The 16,771-nt window shown below is 31.3% G+C and overlaps 1 protein-coding gene across 1 annotated transcript; it reads left to right on the top strand.

The window, feature by feature from the left end:
- Window positions 1–7,608: 7,608 nt before the first annotated feature.
- On the top strand, window positions 7,609–16,277 carry LOC137932438 (uncharacterized). Its single transcript, XM_068776053.1, has 4 exons — window positions 7,609–7,798; window positions 13,674–13,769; window positions 15,494–15,595; window positions 15,760–16,277. Exons 2-4 carry the CDS (start codon window positions 13,754–13,756, stop codon window positions 15,903–15,905), a joined length of 264 nt encoding a protein of 87 aa, XP_068632154.1. The 5' UTR covers window positions 7,609–7,798; window positions 13,674–13,753; the 3' UTR covers window positions 15,906–16,277.
- Window positions 16,278–16,771: the final 494 nt, after the last annotated feature.

Raw genomic sequence — 16,771 nt, 5'->3', positions numbered from 1 at the left:
ATGATGCGTTTTTCATTAAGTTTGATTGGAGAAGCTTTAATAAAAATATGTACAAATGTATCAAAGTAACGTGAACTTTTTGTTTTAATTTTTGTAGTAGTCTAATTAGAATTTTTAAAATTACCAGGAATATTAACTTTGTGACATAAATAATTAACGCAATAGATTGAAAAATGGCGTGAATTGTAATGGATGCAAATGTCATTTATGTAGGTCAAATTGGGCGCAATTTCAGACCTGTTACAAAAGATTGCTACATCGCACCGGTTTGAAATTTCAACAGATTGCTTCATAAAAAATATGAATGCTATAACAACAAGTCATTATATATTAACATTCAGCCTATTTTACCCGGCGGAGTAAGGTTAATTTTTTCATGTAAATATATTAATTAATAATGTATCATAAATGATATAAACCAAATAACTTCTTCTTACCAAATAAGGAATTATCGTCGATTGAAAAAATGATCATTTCATCAAGCAGCCTACATGCAGCTTCCTTCGATGACCTTAAAGAGGTTGACTCTCTGCCTTGTGGATAAATGACCTATGCCCGAGGTCTTCACTCCAGGACCGCATTAGGCCTCGGCTTATAAATATTCTTTAAATATCGTAATTAAACTTAAGGACCCAGCGGCGATTGCTCTGCGTTCTATGTACTACTGTCCACAGCCCCTTCAACTGTGTTATGGTATGGTATGGTATATATATATATACCTTATTTATTACATATTATCATATATATATACATATATATAGACACATGTTTATATGTATATATATCTTTTAAACCATGAGTAAAAGTCTCAACGACAACTGGGGATGAAAGTACAATGCCGTACCAGAGGACGTGAAGAAAATTACTGAATACCGCAGATGTTCCAAAAACATTTCTATAAAATTCCAAACCAAATATAATCTCTATTGATTGTTTAATCTATATTGACTGTTTAAATTTCGTCCTCCATATAGCGGTAAAATGAAAGCTTTTTATGTATCCAGAGACTACGTTTTCTTAACATCAACGTGCGAATGTGCCCGGTGATTTTATAATAAACGTTTTGACACCGAACATAAGTGAAAATATTTTTGTATGAAATAATGTGATCTTGCAATTAAGACCACATGAAATTATTTTAAGCCTTACGAAGTGTTTTAAAATTATGTATAATGTGACAAGGCTAATAATGATATTTCTGGAATCGTAAGGCTTACAAACTTAATATTTGGTTGGAAGATTCCTTTTGCCAAGTAGATGTCTGCTAAGAACGAACGAATTTCGACCCACAATGGTTTGATGTTAATAAAGTTTGCGAAACGGGTGGGAAATATCTAGTATGTTTATGTAATAGATGCTTTCCGTACTCGATGTATGTTAAAACTTTGTTATTGGTTACCTAAACTAAGTATGACATATGGTCTTATTTGTCCATCTTGTGGGTCTCAATTTTTCAATGTGGGCCCGCTACACGTGCACTTTGACACTTTTAAAACATGTTAATGGTGATAAACAGTTTCAAAGAGATTTAATTTATTTTGTCTTGATAGACATAATGACTTATGAGCGTGGGAGCCCAGCGGTGGAGGACTGAGACTGACAATCGTATGTCATAGGTTTAATTCTCGGGATCTTATATGATTCACACTTTATGTATTAATTATAAAGTATTGACACTGCTCATAGACAAGTTTTCAGAGGATCGCCAACCCGTCGATCAAGCGTGGCGATTACAGTATATTTCCCCATAGATATTTTTGGGAAAGTCTATATTTTGTGGTGGGCGTCTTTTGGCTAAAACGCCAACGAAACATAAAATTTATATGCTAGTAACGAGTATTTTATCACATTTTTTTCGAAAGCAATAAACGAATAGCTCTCAAAGCGGCTTATAATATAATTTTTTATCGTATTAAGGGTCGTGGCATTCACCCGTTGTTGTAATGAGGATTTTTTAACGTCATAACATTATATAAACATACTATAAATTTTATTAGATATTCGTGAAGAATAGTTTTCCTTTATTATTATATATATTTATAGATACTGTCCTGTAATTTCTACGACTATTATATCGTACTCATACGTGGCCTCGGCGTACTTTAATATTCAATACTTTGAATAATATTTTAAGAGATAAATATTCCTTGCGCATTCAAATTCAAACACGAACGCTGATTTGAATTTGGACGTGCGTTTGTGAGATAATAGCTGCTATTGTGTTCGGGCTAAAAATTGAAAATAGCACACGGTTTTAAATAGTCATTGGATATAAGTAATATACACCAGATCGCTTACACCTGTCTTTCATTTTCTTAGAGCCATCTGTCAATATTTGTATTTTTAAATGTATAACATATACTATGTATAATATGTAATACAAACTTTTATTAAAGTTATTCAAAATAGCCTCTTTGGTTCCGAATTTAGAGAACTGCAACTGGCATGCATATAATCACACTACTCAACACTAAAGTGCAAGCATTATCCATTATGTATTGCCATATTTCTTAAATTTGACGGGTTCTGGTCCAGTCTGTTCATTCGTAATAATATTTTTTTTTATAAATAATTCTTTCTGAGACACTAAGAAGAGGTGACTTCATGTTACTACCTATATAAGTCAACTTTTTGTGCAAAGAGTGTCCTGACGCAGAATGTTGTTAAACGATGTTCACAGGTCTACTATTTTGGATCTTTCATTACGTTTGTGAAAATGATATTGTAATACAAACGCCGCAATCACATTACGTCTTTTCATAGAAAATCTCATATCAGAATAAGAGACTCCAAACTATAATGAAGGATCACGACCACTCCATATTTTATTTAAATGGCTACACGCTTTTTATTGTTGTGGAAAACACTTTATGATTTTATTCGATGTATTTAACACATTAAAAAGAAAAAATACAAAACTAGAACTAATAAATCGGATTTTGCAGTTGGGGTTCTCTGGAGCTTTAATTTTTATATGCACATTAAGATAATATTTTGCTATTCCTATCTTATGAGTTCTGAATCACAGCTCCTCTTTCTCTTTATTGTTGTTTTACTTAACCCCAATTAGAAGGCCAGCATTTTTATATGCAGTCGGAACTTTGGCTTTATGAGGTCAACCGCCACTGTTACAATCTTTTAATTTCTAAACCTTGGCTTTTTTAACATCCATAATGAACGCTAGACTGTAGTACTGCAACTGTTGAAGTTAAAACACAAAAAATACAATCGTAATCAGATGATATTGCTTAAGATAATTACTTTATTGCACACATTAAAAATGAATTAAAGATATATTATTTTAAATTTTCATATCTCTCAGGAGATGAAAAACCTCACTTAAAGCGTAATCGAAGCTTTGTAGCGAAATACCCATAAACCTTTTGAGCAGAAAAAAATCGATTTCCTTTTTGTTGGCGCAAAAGTTCCTTTTTTAAAAATCAGTTCAAAACATTTCTGGCCAGTATTCAAAATTTAAATTAAATATGAACATCCTCTCCGACCCAACTACAGAATTTATGACACTTTATTAAATATGTATTTAATGTTGCTTGTTTTATTCTGCTCTATTGTCTTTTTTTACATTTTATACCTAATCATAACACATTGGAATGATAGTTGCGGTAATGAAGTATTTAACGTTTGCTTAATTGACACAACTATCATAGATCGACTTTGTCTTTCCATATTAAACGGCTAATTCCTTAATATATACCGGTAGGCATGCTTTTAAAGTGGGGCATTTATAGGAGCGTTGAATTGTTGATGAAATTACGTGCGCAATGAAGCAAATGATTGCGGCTGTAATCCAGTTTATCATAAATATCTTCTCGCAGAAATTATCATTAAGCTGTGAGCAATAATATGATATTGAATTGCTAAGAAATAATATTGCTTACACAATATTTCGTTTTTATACATTATTTCGTTACCGTAATTTGAATTACCGTAATAAAATATACAAGGATTTTATCTTGGCTATTTGCCAATCGGTAAGCGAATCAATTTTCTGTTCCTTTCATTCAACAGAAATGGTCGTATTATGCGATAATCGGATCAAAAACATTTTCCCAAAAAGAGGCAGTAAAATAAATGAACAAAGAAGAGTCAGTCTTATAATATCTTTCAATTTTTTTAGCCCGTTTTAATATTTTCTTTTGTACCGGTATTTCAGAATTGAATTAAAATATATGTTTTCGAAAAATATAAATGAGGAGTAAATTTATAGACGTTTAAGTAACGATAAATTTGCATTATAATAAGTACGTGTTCTGGCTTGGTATAATATCACTTTACAATATCATTGACATGTCAGATAGAACATTGTTCACATTGACATTATTACGTCGAAGCTTATTGAAACACTAGCTTTATGATAATCTTGACAATATTTAATGTAATTTAATATTTTTTATTGTCCTGTGTTGACGCTAGAAAATAGTTCCATAATAGTGAAGAAAAAAGTACAGTGAGTGAGTGGCCTTGACACACGAGGCAATTTCTCCAGAGGTAACCACGAGTATGGAATCGAAAGAAGTATAAATAACGGGTAGTTAACATGCACAAAACACATCTACATATACATACATGTGTACATAGCATATAAATTGATAATAAATACGGTATAATACATTTTATAAATACAGTAACAAACAAAAACTCAAACTGATTTGAATTGCCCTTGCCTTAAAAAGAATAAAGAAACAAAGTAGGAAAAGAAATGAATTACAGGATGAATAATCATAGGTCTAGTAAATATTTCTTAACGATTTTTTTTTAAAATAGGTACAGACCTCAGCACGACCTATACTCGGCAATAGCTCATTCCACAATCGATCGGCCTGTGTAGTAAAATATTTGGCCATAAACGATTAAAGAATGCGCCAGCATGTTTAATTTCAGATTCTCGGAATATATATTGAATAAATTTAAATTATTTTAAAGGAAAATTCTTCAATACGTTTATTTATTTCTTTATATTAAATGTACCGTTAATACGTAATGTATAAGTGATAAGTTACTTTCAAATTCAGTTATTTGACTTGAAAAATGTGTGAATATCAGTAGCTTCTCCATTATCAAACAATTTAAGTTTTTGTTAAACATAAATCTTACATGATTTAGTGCTTGCAGGAAAAATAAGAAAAAAATACCATGTTGCGTTAAAAATGAGTAAAAAATATTAAAATGAAAAATGACATTATCATTTCATCAATTTATTAGACTTAATAAAAAGGCATTGACATTAACTAATAAAAGTTGAAATTATCAAACAAATAATTAAAACTTTAAAACAATTTACTTTTTCGTAGTTAATTTAAAGAATAAAAATTATGGTTAAACGTAATAAAAGATGTACCACATAAACACTTTAACTTCCCATTTATACATAAAGACAGATATTTGTTTTCAGTTCTAATATGTTACAATTGTGTATATCATTTTATATATAATCAAACTTAATAATTTTATACCATTTTCCGGTAACTAAAAGCACCTCTGAATCGTATATAGATTACGTAGTAAACCTCAAGTAGACAAGTTGATATTTTAGGATAAAAACTGATAGTAAAAATCTCGTACAATCTATTCAATGAAAACCCTTGACGGCTATAAACAGTCTAATAAATTCTGTGTATTCAATCTCGAGCTGAATTTGTCAAGTAGGCTAACGTAATAAATAATTTATCGAAGGACAGAAAATATCTTGATTTAAAACAGCTCCAGATTACTGTTTATCCAAGGTAAATATATATATAAATAATTAGACACATCCTTTAGCGAGTTTATTTTAATTTTATCAGAAGTCTCCCTTCATTAACATCATGTCATTCGATAGATGCAAAGCATAGACCTCCCCCAGAGATCGTTACGATGACCATTTTTCCGCTGCCCGCATCCAGCGAATTAACACAACCTTAACTATGTCGTGGGTCCACCCTCTACTAGGAGGGCCAACCCACGCCGCGTCTACCGACTCGTGCTCGCCTCTCGAGAACCTTCTGTTCTCAACGTCCGTCGGTTATATAAGCGATGTGCCTCGCAACTTTACACTAGCAATTCTTCGAATTACACCAGTGATATTGGATCTTCCGCGGATCTCCTTATTTTGTAGTTTCTTTTGCAAAAGGCTGCTCACTTGACTAGAATTAGTAAAATATATGCAGTTTTCGTTTCAATTATTAGTTGTAAGTTATAAAATAACTAATTCGACTCTCCACCATTTATCATGAAGTGTCAAATATGTTTCGAAAAAATTTAAAATAATAGGGTTCACGGTTTCCCAAACAGGTCACGATCCTCCGTAGTGTAGACATACGCACGGAGATTTAACTGCTGACAAACTGCAAACATTCTTGATCCTAGATAAAACAATTTTAGTAACAAAAGCATAAAACAATAATAAAATTTTTAATAGCTGACGACACGTTAATAGACACGGTTTCATATAGCAACCTTTATCCACATTACTAAGTAAATTTATCACATTATCGAAAGAAACTTTCTTAATAATATACATAACATAACATAAAAAAGGGTATTCATAAAGATAAAATATGGTTAACCTTATAAAGAAAATTGTAACGCTATTAAGAACCGTTGTGAAAGGTTGGATGTGTGATCTGAGCATCACATAAACCAATTTGTGTTCAGTTTATAACTTAACTTTTTCCGAGTACAAATTACTACAATAAATAAAAAAAGTTTCTGGGCCTGCTGAATAAAATCTACTTCGTCCCCTTGAATTATCATGAGTTAGGAAATAACGTCATTAATATTTACTACATATTATTTCTAATATCCTCGGTAGTAATTTCGTAAAGAGTAATACCAAAGCTTTTCTTACACTTGAGACACGTAAAAATAATAATTTTTTATCTAAAATCCAGAGATGAAACATGCAATCTTTATTATGTAAATAAGTACGCAAATTCCTTGAAATTATCTCAAACCAACAAAGGCGTAAAAAGTTAAACGTGAGTTGTATAACAAAATTTGTAACGTGGTTTTATAATGGTGTTCATGAAGAGATTACTCACGGACTCGAATTTAATTTTGCGTGCAAAACGCGCATTAGGGTTTTTTTTTTAGTAAAGCGTTTGGTTTAGATTACAGCGGACTCTTAAAAGTATGTGAATACGTTCAGATTAGTTTACGTTTAGATTTTTGGTTAATTACATTACCAGAGAATTATAAAAATAGAACAATCAATTATATATAGAACTGGTACGATATTTAAAAAAATATATTTCAAATACTATATGGGCTAGAAAAATACAAAGTTTAATTATTCTTTATATAACTGTTAATAAAATATTTATTTATATTAGAGCTAATTTAACCGTCAAATAATTAAAAGTATATAATAAAATATTAAAAGTAAGAATGGAAAGAATGATATCAAAAATGGTCTTTAGTTCTTTGGTGTTATGCGAAAGAGTTAACCGACACAAAAATAAAAGGGCGAAAGCTAGAATATCTCAAATCCAGCACGCATGGGGTTGGGGACAAGTGGGCGAGGTGGGACACACCCGGGAGATGTCGAGCAGTCAGTGCTCGCCCGGCCAGCATCCCGGTCGGATGACTGCCGTTCAATTTCATTAACAACTCCTTCCGTATCAACTTCTCCGGAACAAACGCGCAATGCCATTGAACATGGTTGTTGATTTCAATGCCTCTCAATCGAAAATGTGAAGAGTACATTGTGCTTACTACCCGCGCCAAGTGTTTCGCTTTAAGTAAAAAAAAATACATCATTTCAAGTTTTAGTTAAAAATGTGCGGGATTAATATTTAAGGTATTTACATAAATCATGACAGTGAATTTATTTTAATGTTAAAATTTTTTTATTTTGTATGAATAGTTTTTTTTTAAATTAAATTTCACATTATGAAACGTTATATTTACCATGTTTTTATGTTTATAACTCGTTTTAATTTTTGCTTAAAATTAAAATACTATAATCAATCAGATTTTATAACTTAAATAATAATAAAATGATAGTAAATAGAAAATATTGCGCAGTAAGTACACTGAAGGTTGGTTGAGGCCTGTTACATATTGTGGAAATGAAATAACCCTTCAAAATTCGATGGTTATTAATTACTTTCCAAGAATCGCAAGTTCATGTAAGTATATAATTCAAAAGTTATGAGGTTCCTGTGACCCACGGACGTTTCCATCGATCGAGAGCAAAGTAAATTGCAGTTGCGCTGTTTTACTTAAGGACCTGTTACCGGTAATATAATATCTGACATCTTTTATCTTTTATTAGAAATAGGAGCGTCAATTTTTAATTTTACGAAGACATTCCTCGGAGGCGTGGTCCACGGAACTAACTACTAATTTTGTTAGAATTTAATTTTGATCGTAGGTTTGTCAAAATGTAAGAAATTTTCAAATAAATTATAACGTTAATGCGAACTGTATACTACCAGTATTAATTTAAATAAGTAATAGGTCTAGAATTGAATTAATAAAAATGTAGTAAGTAGCTTCGCGAATTCTAGAGTATTTTACAGTTTTAAACATATGTATTACTTGCTGTCTAAGCGTCTAACTAGTGAAACTAAGACCGAGTTTTCACTTCAGACTTCATTGGCGAACTCATCGTCGCTCAACGAGCCACGGAGGGGGCTAAGCTCTTTACTAGGTCGAATCAGGAATAAGCAGATTCATAGACGGAAGAAAGTAACCGAGATAGCCTAGCGAATTGAAAGCAAGCAAGTTGAAATGGCTGTGGCAGGCCACGTAAAACGCAGAACGAATGGCCGCTGAGGTCATGTGGTTCTGCAGTGGCTACTTTCGACTGGCACCCTCAAGGTGGACAGATAATGTTAAGGTTAAGGTAGACTTAACATGCGGGCCGCTTCCAACAGGTTCTATTATAAATCTAAAAGGAAAACTTATGTCCAGAAGTGAAGAAGGTCTTATGGCTGTTATGATTATTATGATGATGACATATTCCTTAAGTTAAGCAGACAAATTCTTTATTACACTAACATTCGACACAATTATGGCTTTACTTGATCAGAGCGGCAATCAGTCTAACGAAAGTAAAAAATACGGTAAATTTTTAATACTAAGCTTACGGATCAATCATGCTCAGATGAAAGTTTATAACATGAATATTTAAGTGAATATTGGACTTGACAGTTATATTATTTATTAGCTCGTAATAAGTATTGTATTCTCTTATGTTTTATATGTAATTATTAGAAATATAAATTTTGCCTGTAATACTCCTTTATCGTCGTAAATAATATATATAATCTTTTTCAAATAGTCACTTGTGAAAAAGTGTATCAAGATCGGTATATTAGTTGCTACGACGTATTCCGATTTCCACCTGTTTCAGTCTCTTTAAAGTTACTTACTCAGTGTCAGGTTAACATCAAAAGAGAACTGCCGAAACTATTTGTCGCGTATTTTTTGCCAAAGTCTTAAAACGAAATGACACCTGTATACTATTATTAAAATGAATAAAACTTGGATAAAATATCTCTCGAATTTTAATATACAATGCGAAAGAACTATTTTACTAACCTGTTATTTAAAATGCAAGCTCGAATTGTATGAAGACAAAAATAATTTTCATTTCTAGTGCCACAAGGAAGATATCAAAAAAGTGAAAATTGAATTAAAAAATTCTTAAATTAGGTTAAAACATTAAACGAAAATTTAATCACGAAATTTTCTAAATTGAAATGATTAACGTAAAAATTGTCTTACCTAAGCGTTTCATTAATGAAAGTGCTGCTTGTAGCTTGGATCCTCCATGTTAATTAACATTTATAGCGTTCATCTTTTGACCCATTTTGACGAATGCCTCTAAATATTTCTGTTATTAATACAATAATTCGATAACAGCACTTAAATTTCAAACAAGCACAAATATGAAAAATTGAACTTATACACAAACTTAAAGGGCGAGATGTATAAATAACTTTTTCCTTACATTTGTATTATAATGAAGAATGAAAATACAACATAAATACACAAACTAACTTGTTTTTTTTTAAAGTCATGAAGACCAGATAAATACAAATTATACAGTCAAAGAGATTTTATTATTTAGCTTAATACACACTTTTTGCAAAAAAACTTTGTTCGCGACTTAATATTTATATATATTTAAGTTAAGACAGTGTGTTATTTACAAAATCACAACATTATGCTTAGTGGTAACCTACCAGTTGAAGCGCGACAAGTAAATTTTTTATTATTACATGTGACTAATTTCTGTTTATTTAAGTTGATTGTGTTTGTTTATGTTCAGCCTGTGATTAATTATGCTTTTTTCTTTTAATTTATAATTACCTCTTCGTACATGAATATAACATATTCTGTTATTCATTTATACTTAACATTAATGTAAATCAGTCAAGAAAAATCTGTATCAAAAAAGTATCTTATTATAGAGCGTTAATATTCAAACCTTAATTTAACGTTCTAATACAAATAGTATAAAATAGCAAAGAAAATTAACCAGAGCATATTCTCGGCTTGACCTTAATGATATCTTATTTTAGATAATCACTAATACTATGCAAATGCTTATGAAATAATATCCACCTTAATAAAATTGACATTTATACAATATTGATTCCTAAATTCTACTACGATTCTTCAACTAACCTTTATTGAAGAAATAAAATCAGTTGAAAAGTAGAGTGGCAGTTTTAAAATTTCTTAAAGAATAATGTAATATTCTATTTAAGCACGTTATTACAATTTGTAAAATTCATGCCTTTATAAAAGCTTTATTGTTGATATAAATTAAGAATCATTTTTTGAGCTTTGGATAAAAAAAATTACTATATAGACGATTGAAAGTACAAAACTAAAAAGAAGTATTAAAGCCGAAACGTTTTCGAGTGGTGACCAGGAGCCGGTATACGCTTCGTAGATAGTCGTAAACCGACGACATAGTTGAGATCGCAGGAAGTCGATGGATGCGGGCAGCGTAAGATCGGTCGTCGTGGCAAACTTTAAGGGAGGCTTATGCAGTAGGCGTATATACATTCTTTATTACGATAACGGATGTATGCAACGACCCACATCAATGAAAAAATTGTACTATAAGCCGCTTTGTGAGCTAGTCGTTTGTTGCTTTTCATAAAAATTAAAGAGATAAATTGCTCGTCACTAGCATATAAATTTTATAGTGAATATATTTCGTAAGCGTTTTAGCTAATAGATATCCACTGCAAAGCATAGGCCTCGTCAAAAGGTATCTATGGGAGGATGTACCATGATCGGCACACTTGACGGACGGGTTCAACGCTGCTGCCTGTCGTTTGGAAACTTGTCTGTGAACAGTGGCAATCCTGTATAATTAATTCACAAAGTGTAAGCATATAAGAAACCGCGACAAATAATCGCAAGTCTCAGTTATCCATTGCTCGGCTACCTCTCGTCATACGTCATTATTTCTATTTAAAGAAAAACTGTTTACCACCATGAAAATGATTTAAAAGTTTAATTTAAAACTTTTATGGAGTGTCAAAGTACAAGCGTAGCAGGCCCACACTGAAATTAACCAAAAACCAAGTTTTTACATGCGTCGAGTACGTAAGGCGTTTATTATAAAATATATGCATACTAGTTATCTCACACCCGTTTCGCAAACTTTATTAACCTCAAACCCTTGTGGGTCGAATTTCGTAAAGTCCGTTCTTGGCTGACTCATAATCGGCAAATGGAATATTATAACCCAATTTTCAGTTTCTAAGCCTTATGATTTCAGAAATATCATTATAAGTCAGTATATGAGTGGAAATCTCTTGTATATATTAGCCTTATCACATTTTACATAATTTTAAAACACTCTATTAGTTATAAAATAATTTTGTATGATCTTAATTGTAAGTTCACATTTTTTTCGTGTTTAATTATATTAATTCATGTTCGTCGACAATACGTTGTTTTTTCGTTATATTTAGTTTTTAGTTGTTCATTGCGAGTGTACTTAAAAACTTTTATTGTAAAATCACCGGGCACATTCGTACGTTAATGTTAAGAAAACGTAGTCTCTGGATACATAAAAAAGCTTTTATTTTAACGCTATCTGGAGGACAAAATTTAAACATTCAATATCGATTAAATAGCAATTTTTGGCTTAGAATTTTGTAGAAATATTTTTGGAACATCTGCGGTATTCAGTAATTTTCTTCACGTCCTCTGGTACGGCATTGTACTTTCATCTCGAGTCGTCCTCGGGACTTTTATCCAAGGTTTAAATACGAGTGTGTTAGCGGACACATTGTCTTATATAAACATTATTGCTTTTTATAACGCAGACATGTTATAACAATGTAATCTTTAAGTAGAGATTGATAATAAAAACTGTTATGGCTTCTAAATAGAACTTAGTGTAATCACATACTAAATGTATATTTGTTAAAGATCTAAAGTTTCTTTGTGTGTAATTTCTTGACTGTAATGCTTAATGTTTGAAATTCACAGGGAACTGGTAAATCTATATACCGATTTCGGAATCTGATTAAAATCGTTTGAAATATGTTTATTTATTTGTATGATCACTATGCATAGAAATTGTATTAAAGTATCTGATTTTTTTAGTAGCCATAACAATACTGAACAATTGATAATAATTAATATAAAAAATTAATGAAATGCTTGGTGACTTCATTTTTAATAAAAAACTTGTAACGAAGGCGAGCTTTATCTCATTGTTTATTCATGATTAACTAGTACGTGCACCCTAGACGTGCTCTGCGTTAATAAAAAAGAAATTTAAAAAAAAATCGTAGCTGGCATTCTCATACTAACGTTAGGTTTATACACGCTATTTTTCACGTAAGTTCGGTAACTATGTTATCTTCTCTTCTCTTAGTGAATAATTAATTAATATTGAAAACCCGGACACATATAGCATCGATAATTTTTACGAAGTGTAATTAAAAATATGATAACTCTTTTACACGTTGGAAGAGCAGCGTCTGGAATATGTATGTAAAATAATAGAGAAATAAGATTATGTAATATGAATTATTCATTATTGTAAGGATCTAACAATTACCAATTTAACCAGTAAAATGGTAAAAATACTGGTATATTTTTAAAGTTCACATTATTTGCGATTAAAGTTATGCGTACATAAGGCTAAATGATGTAATTATTAATTCTCTAATACTATATATAAATTATATTTTATATAGGGTGATTGGTTATAGATGTACAAGCGTCGAAAGGATTGAATGTTCGGTTTATATGCATGCAATGCAATTAATGCATGGTATACACAGTCCAAAAATTAATGGTTTCAGAAATAATAAATAATGTAAAGTTAATAATGTAATGACACTATGGGAAAAACAAGTGTTTTCAAGTTTCGTATTACAATATATTAAAATTAATTACTATTAATTTTGTATTGTCAGAAGTCATTGGCCTGTCGTATGACAATAGAAACAATAAGAATGTAACAAGTTTTAAAGTTATAACTTTACACAGGTTGATTGGAAATAGGTGTAAAAGTTTTTAACTTTTATCTGATACATGTGCTGTATATTCACTCCTTAAAAGCCTTTACACCTACATATAACCAATCACTCGGTTTTACTATTTTATAAGTTTTATACCATTTTTTATATTGTATTTTTTTGTATACCATATTTTATAAGTACTAAGCAATATTATTGTTACAGGTTAAATTACGAAGCCGTGCTACATGACAACATTCCAAGATCAACATAACTTAGCTACGCATTAATTCGACTCAATCAAGATGGTTGTAGTAGTGGGTAAATATCTAGTTTAGTATTTTGGTAAAAAAAAATATGTAAAAGCAAAAGTTAAACAAAAATATATCAAGAGTTCATTATATTTTATCTGTGGTAATAAAAAGTTTATGTGTAAATTTACAACATCATAAAGGGTTATCGACTGTGAAGCGGCCAAGGTTTTACTTCAGTAGCCATTTTTCTTAATCTGTCGATGTTTCATGCGGTAATCGACTCGCCGTTGACATTGCTTTGATGGACTCGAGAATGGGACAGCAATGTAAAACTTTTTAAATTAAAATTATCTATGGCATGCTATGATTAATTATAAGATTACCCACTAAACATTCATATTACAATCATCTTTATTCAAATAGGTATTTACACGCACTTTTGAATCATCAACTATTTTAATATAATAAAGAAGTCGGCCGGAAATCGGCTCGGAATGCTAATCTGCTAAGAGCTGGCTTGAAACTAAACTAATGATCTATTCGATACATAAAAACCCACTGTAATAACACCTGTGTCTTTTATATTTCGAGAATGTTTTCTGCGCTTATATTATATAATAACTTCTTTAAAGTTGAAACTTTCATAAATGTTTAAAATCACTTTGTTTGCTAGTTTTAACTGTCGGGAAAACTGACTTCCTGCCAGCAAGTCTCCTTTAAACTTAATGATATTTACATTTCATTACAATGAGGAACGTAAATCTTTATTATTTACAACGTAGTTCACGTACTTGGTAAATGAAATTTTTAATGAAAAAGTGGAATGAAATGAAAATGCTGCCAGCTTTTGTGTGAGGTGACGATAAAACTATCTCTCTCGTGTCTTCTTGTTCCAAAGTTGTCACAGGAATCCACAATAGAAAGTGCCGGCGTAATGATCCGGCTTACGACAGACGATCATAATAATGTGTGCGGGTACTATGAACTGAAGCTTAAATGGGCTCCGTTGAAAAACAGTTTTGTGGGTAGATACCCACGCGTTTTTCTGAACATTGTATAATTTGTCTATGTCATTCCGGTTTTTCTGTGACAATCATCAATTTCAATTGTGTTTTGCAAAGAAATCGAGGTTAACTTGAGTTTGAGTTTGTATTTAAAATAGTTGAAATTAAGAAGTTTTAGACATATTATTTTATATTATGATGTTATAGTGTAATTTTCAAATACATACAAGTTGGGTACTCGTAATATAAAATATTGTCAATCTGGTAGAGATAATATTACAATGCGATTTTTCGCCTATTTAAGGAAATAAAGGTATCACGTTGAGTATTAATATCAATTATTTATTGTTATATATATTTTTGTTTGTTTGTGTATATTGTTATATGTGTAAAAATGTAATGTACTACAATGAGTAAAATGACAATTATACCTATATATTATTAGAATATTTCATGATTTGATTTAAAATAAAAGAAATAAGCAAAAGTAAATACAAGTGTACTATTGGACCGGTCTGCATTCAACGTTTTCCGTCAATCTTCGCAAGGTCCTCTGTCCACATTGTGGGAGGGCGTTCTAAACTGCTTTTTCTCGTCCGACCCATGTCTCCATTCCAGAACCTCCCGCCAGAAATTCTATTACGATATAAAATAATAGATATTTAGACATTTATTCAGCAGAAGTCTTACGGCTGCAATGATGATGATAAAGAAATATAAAATTATCAATGAATCAATGAGATAAGTGTAAATTCTGTTTAGACAACGTACCGTTCTTGGTTATCAGGTCGAATATGTATGCGGACGGGTGTGGTGGTTCTCGCCGTGGCAGGCGAGGTGTCGGCAAGGGTGGCGGGCAAAATGGGCGGATATTCGAACAAGATGGGAGGTAATTGTAAATCTATATTTTCACTGTTTTCTTTAAAAGCTACGTTTAAAATTTCCAAAAAAGAAATTTTTGACCTCAATTGATATCGAACTGACAATCTTCAGATCAATTTAACTCTCAATTTATGGATTTTACGTACTAAGACAAATTCGATTTTGTTGCAGGAAAATCTACGAGCGGTATTAATGAAGAAATAATTTGGATTAGCATAAGCATGGCAATAGCTATAGCCGTTTTGATAGCAATCGCTCTCTGTTATATATTGAAAGAGAAATGCACAAAACGTCAGTCGTACCGAGAACAATCATGACGATACAAGCAGGAGTTTGCGAGACACGCTTTGGCAGACTCCCTATCAGAATTAGACTTCCCTGCATACACCCTGTACCCTCAATACTCTCCCGATGGAACTGAATACTTTTACAACTTCCACCGTTTCTCTTACTTGAGGGATAGTTTCAAATTGCCCCCAAAAGACTACCCGAAGGAATACCCAATAAATTCTATACATATGAATGATGAAATTTACATAAACGCGTGATGAGGGTCAATCCGTCGAGCTCTCGCGTGGGCGGACGCTGTTCATTAAACGAATTTACACGACTTGCGTAGTCGTAATGTACCAAAAACTAATGAATTATATAATATAATATTTGTATTGTATTATTATAAAGAATGTAAAATAAACTTTAGTCTAAACTAATTCTAATTGAATATAAAATTGGGTAACGTGTCATTAAAAGATGTTTTAATGTAGATCTCGTCTGAATGGCTCCTATAGAAAATTTTGAAACTGTGATAGAAAATTATAAAATCAATATCGCTTCGTTATAATACCTCAGTCCATATTCCATTAAAGAAGGTCGTTTTTTTTTAAATATTAAAGGCTTATGAATAACCCTCTTAAAAGTATCTCGAAAGCAGTAGGAAAAGCTTAATATGCAATCTCTTATATTATATCTATAAAGACGGTTTTAATAAAGATGTTTGTCCAGTCGGGAGTTACGATCAAGGCTAGCCATTTGCAAATTACTTTACGCCAATACAAACATAGTAAAAACTTCTATACGATTAGATCAAATATATGACATTCACAGTCGAGATCGTATGGTATTAAAATAAAAAATAAAGTTCTGCAAATACCCGTATAATATTTGGAAAGAAACTTATGAATTG

Source organism: Battus philenor, unplaced genomic scaffold (genome assembly GCF_028537555.1).
Source record: "Battus philenor isolate CCGP_79_NKW_IND1 unplaced genomic scaffold, ilBatPhil1.0.hap1 SCAF_9, whole genome shotgun sequence".
Taxonomy (NCBI): domain Eukaryota; kingdom Metazoa; phylum Arthropoda; class Insecta; order Lepidoptera; family Papilionidae; genus Battus; species Battus philenor.
This window is presented reverse-complemented; position numbering and strand designations above follow the sequence as displayed.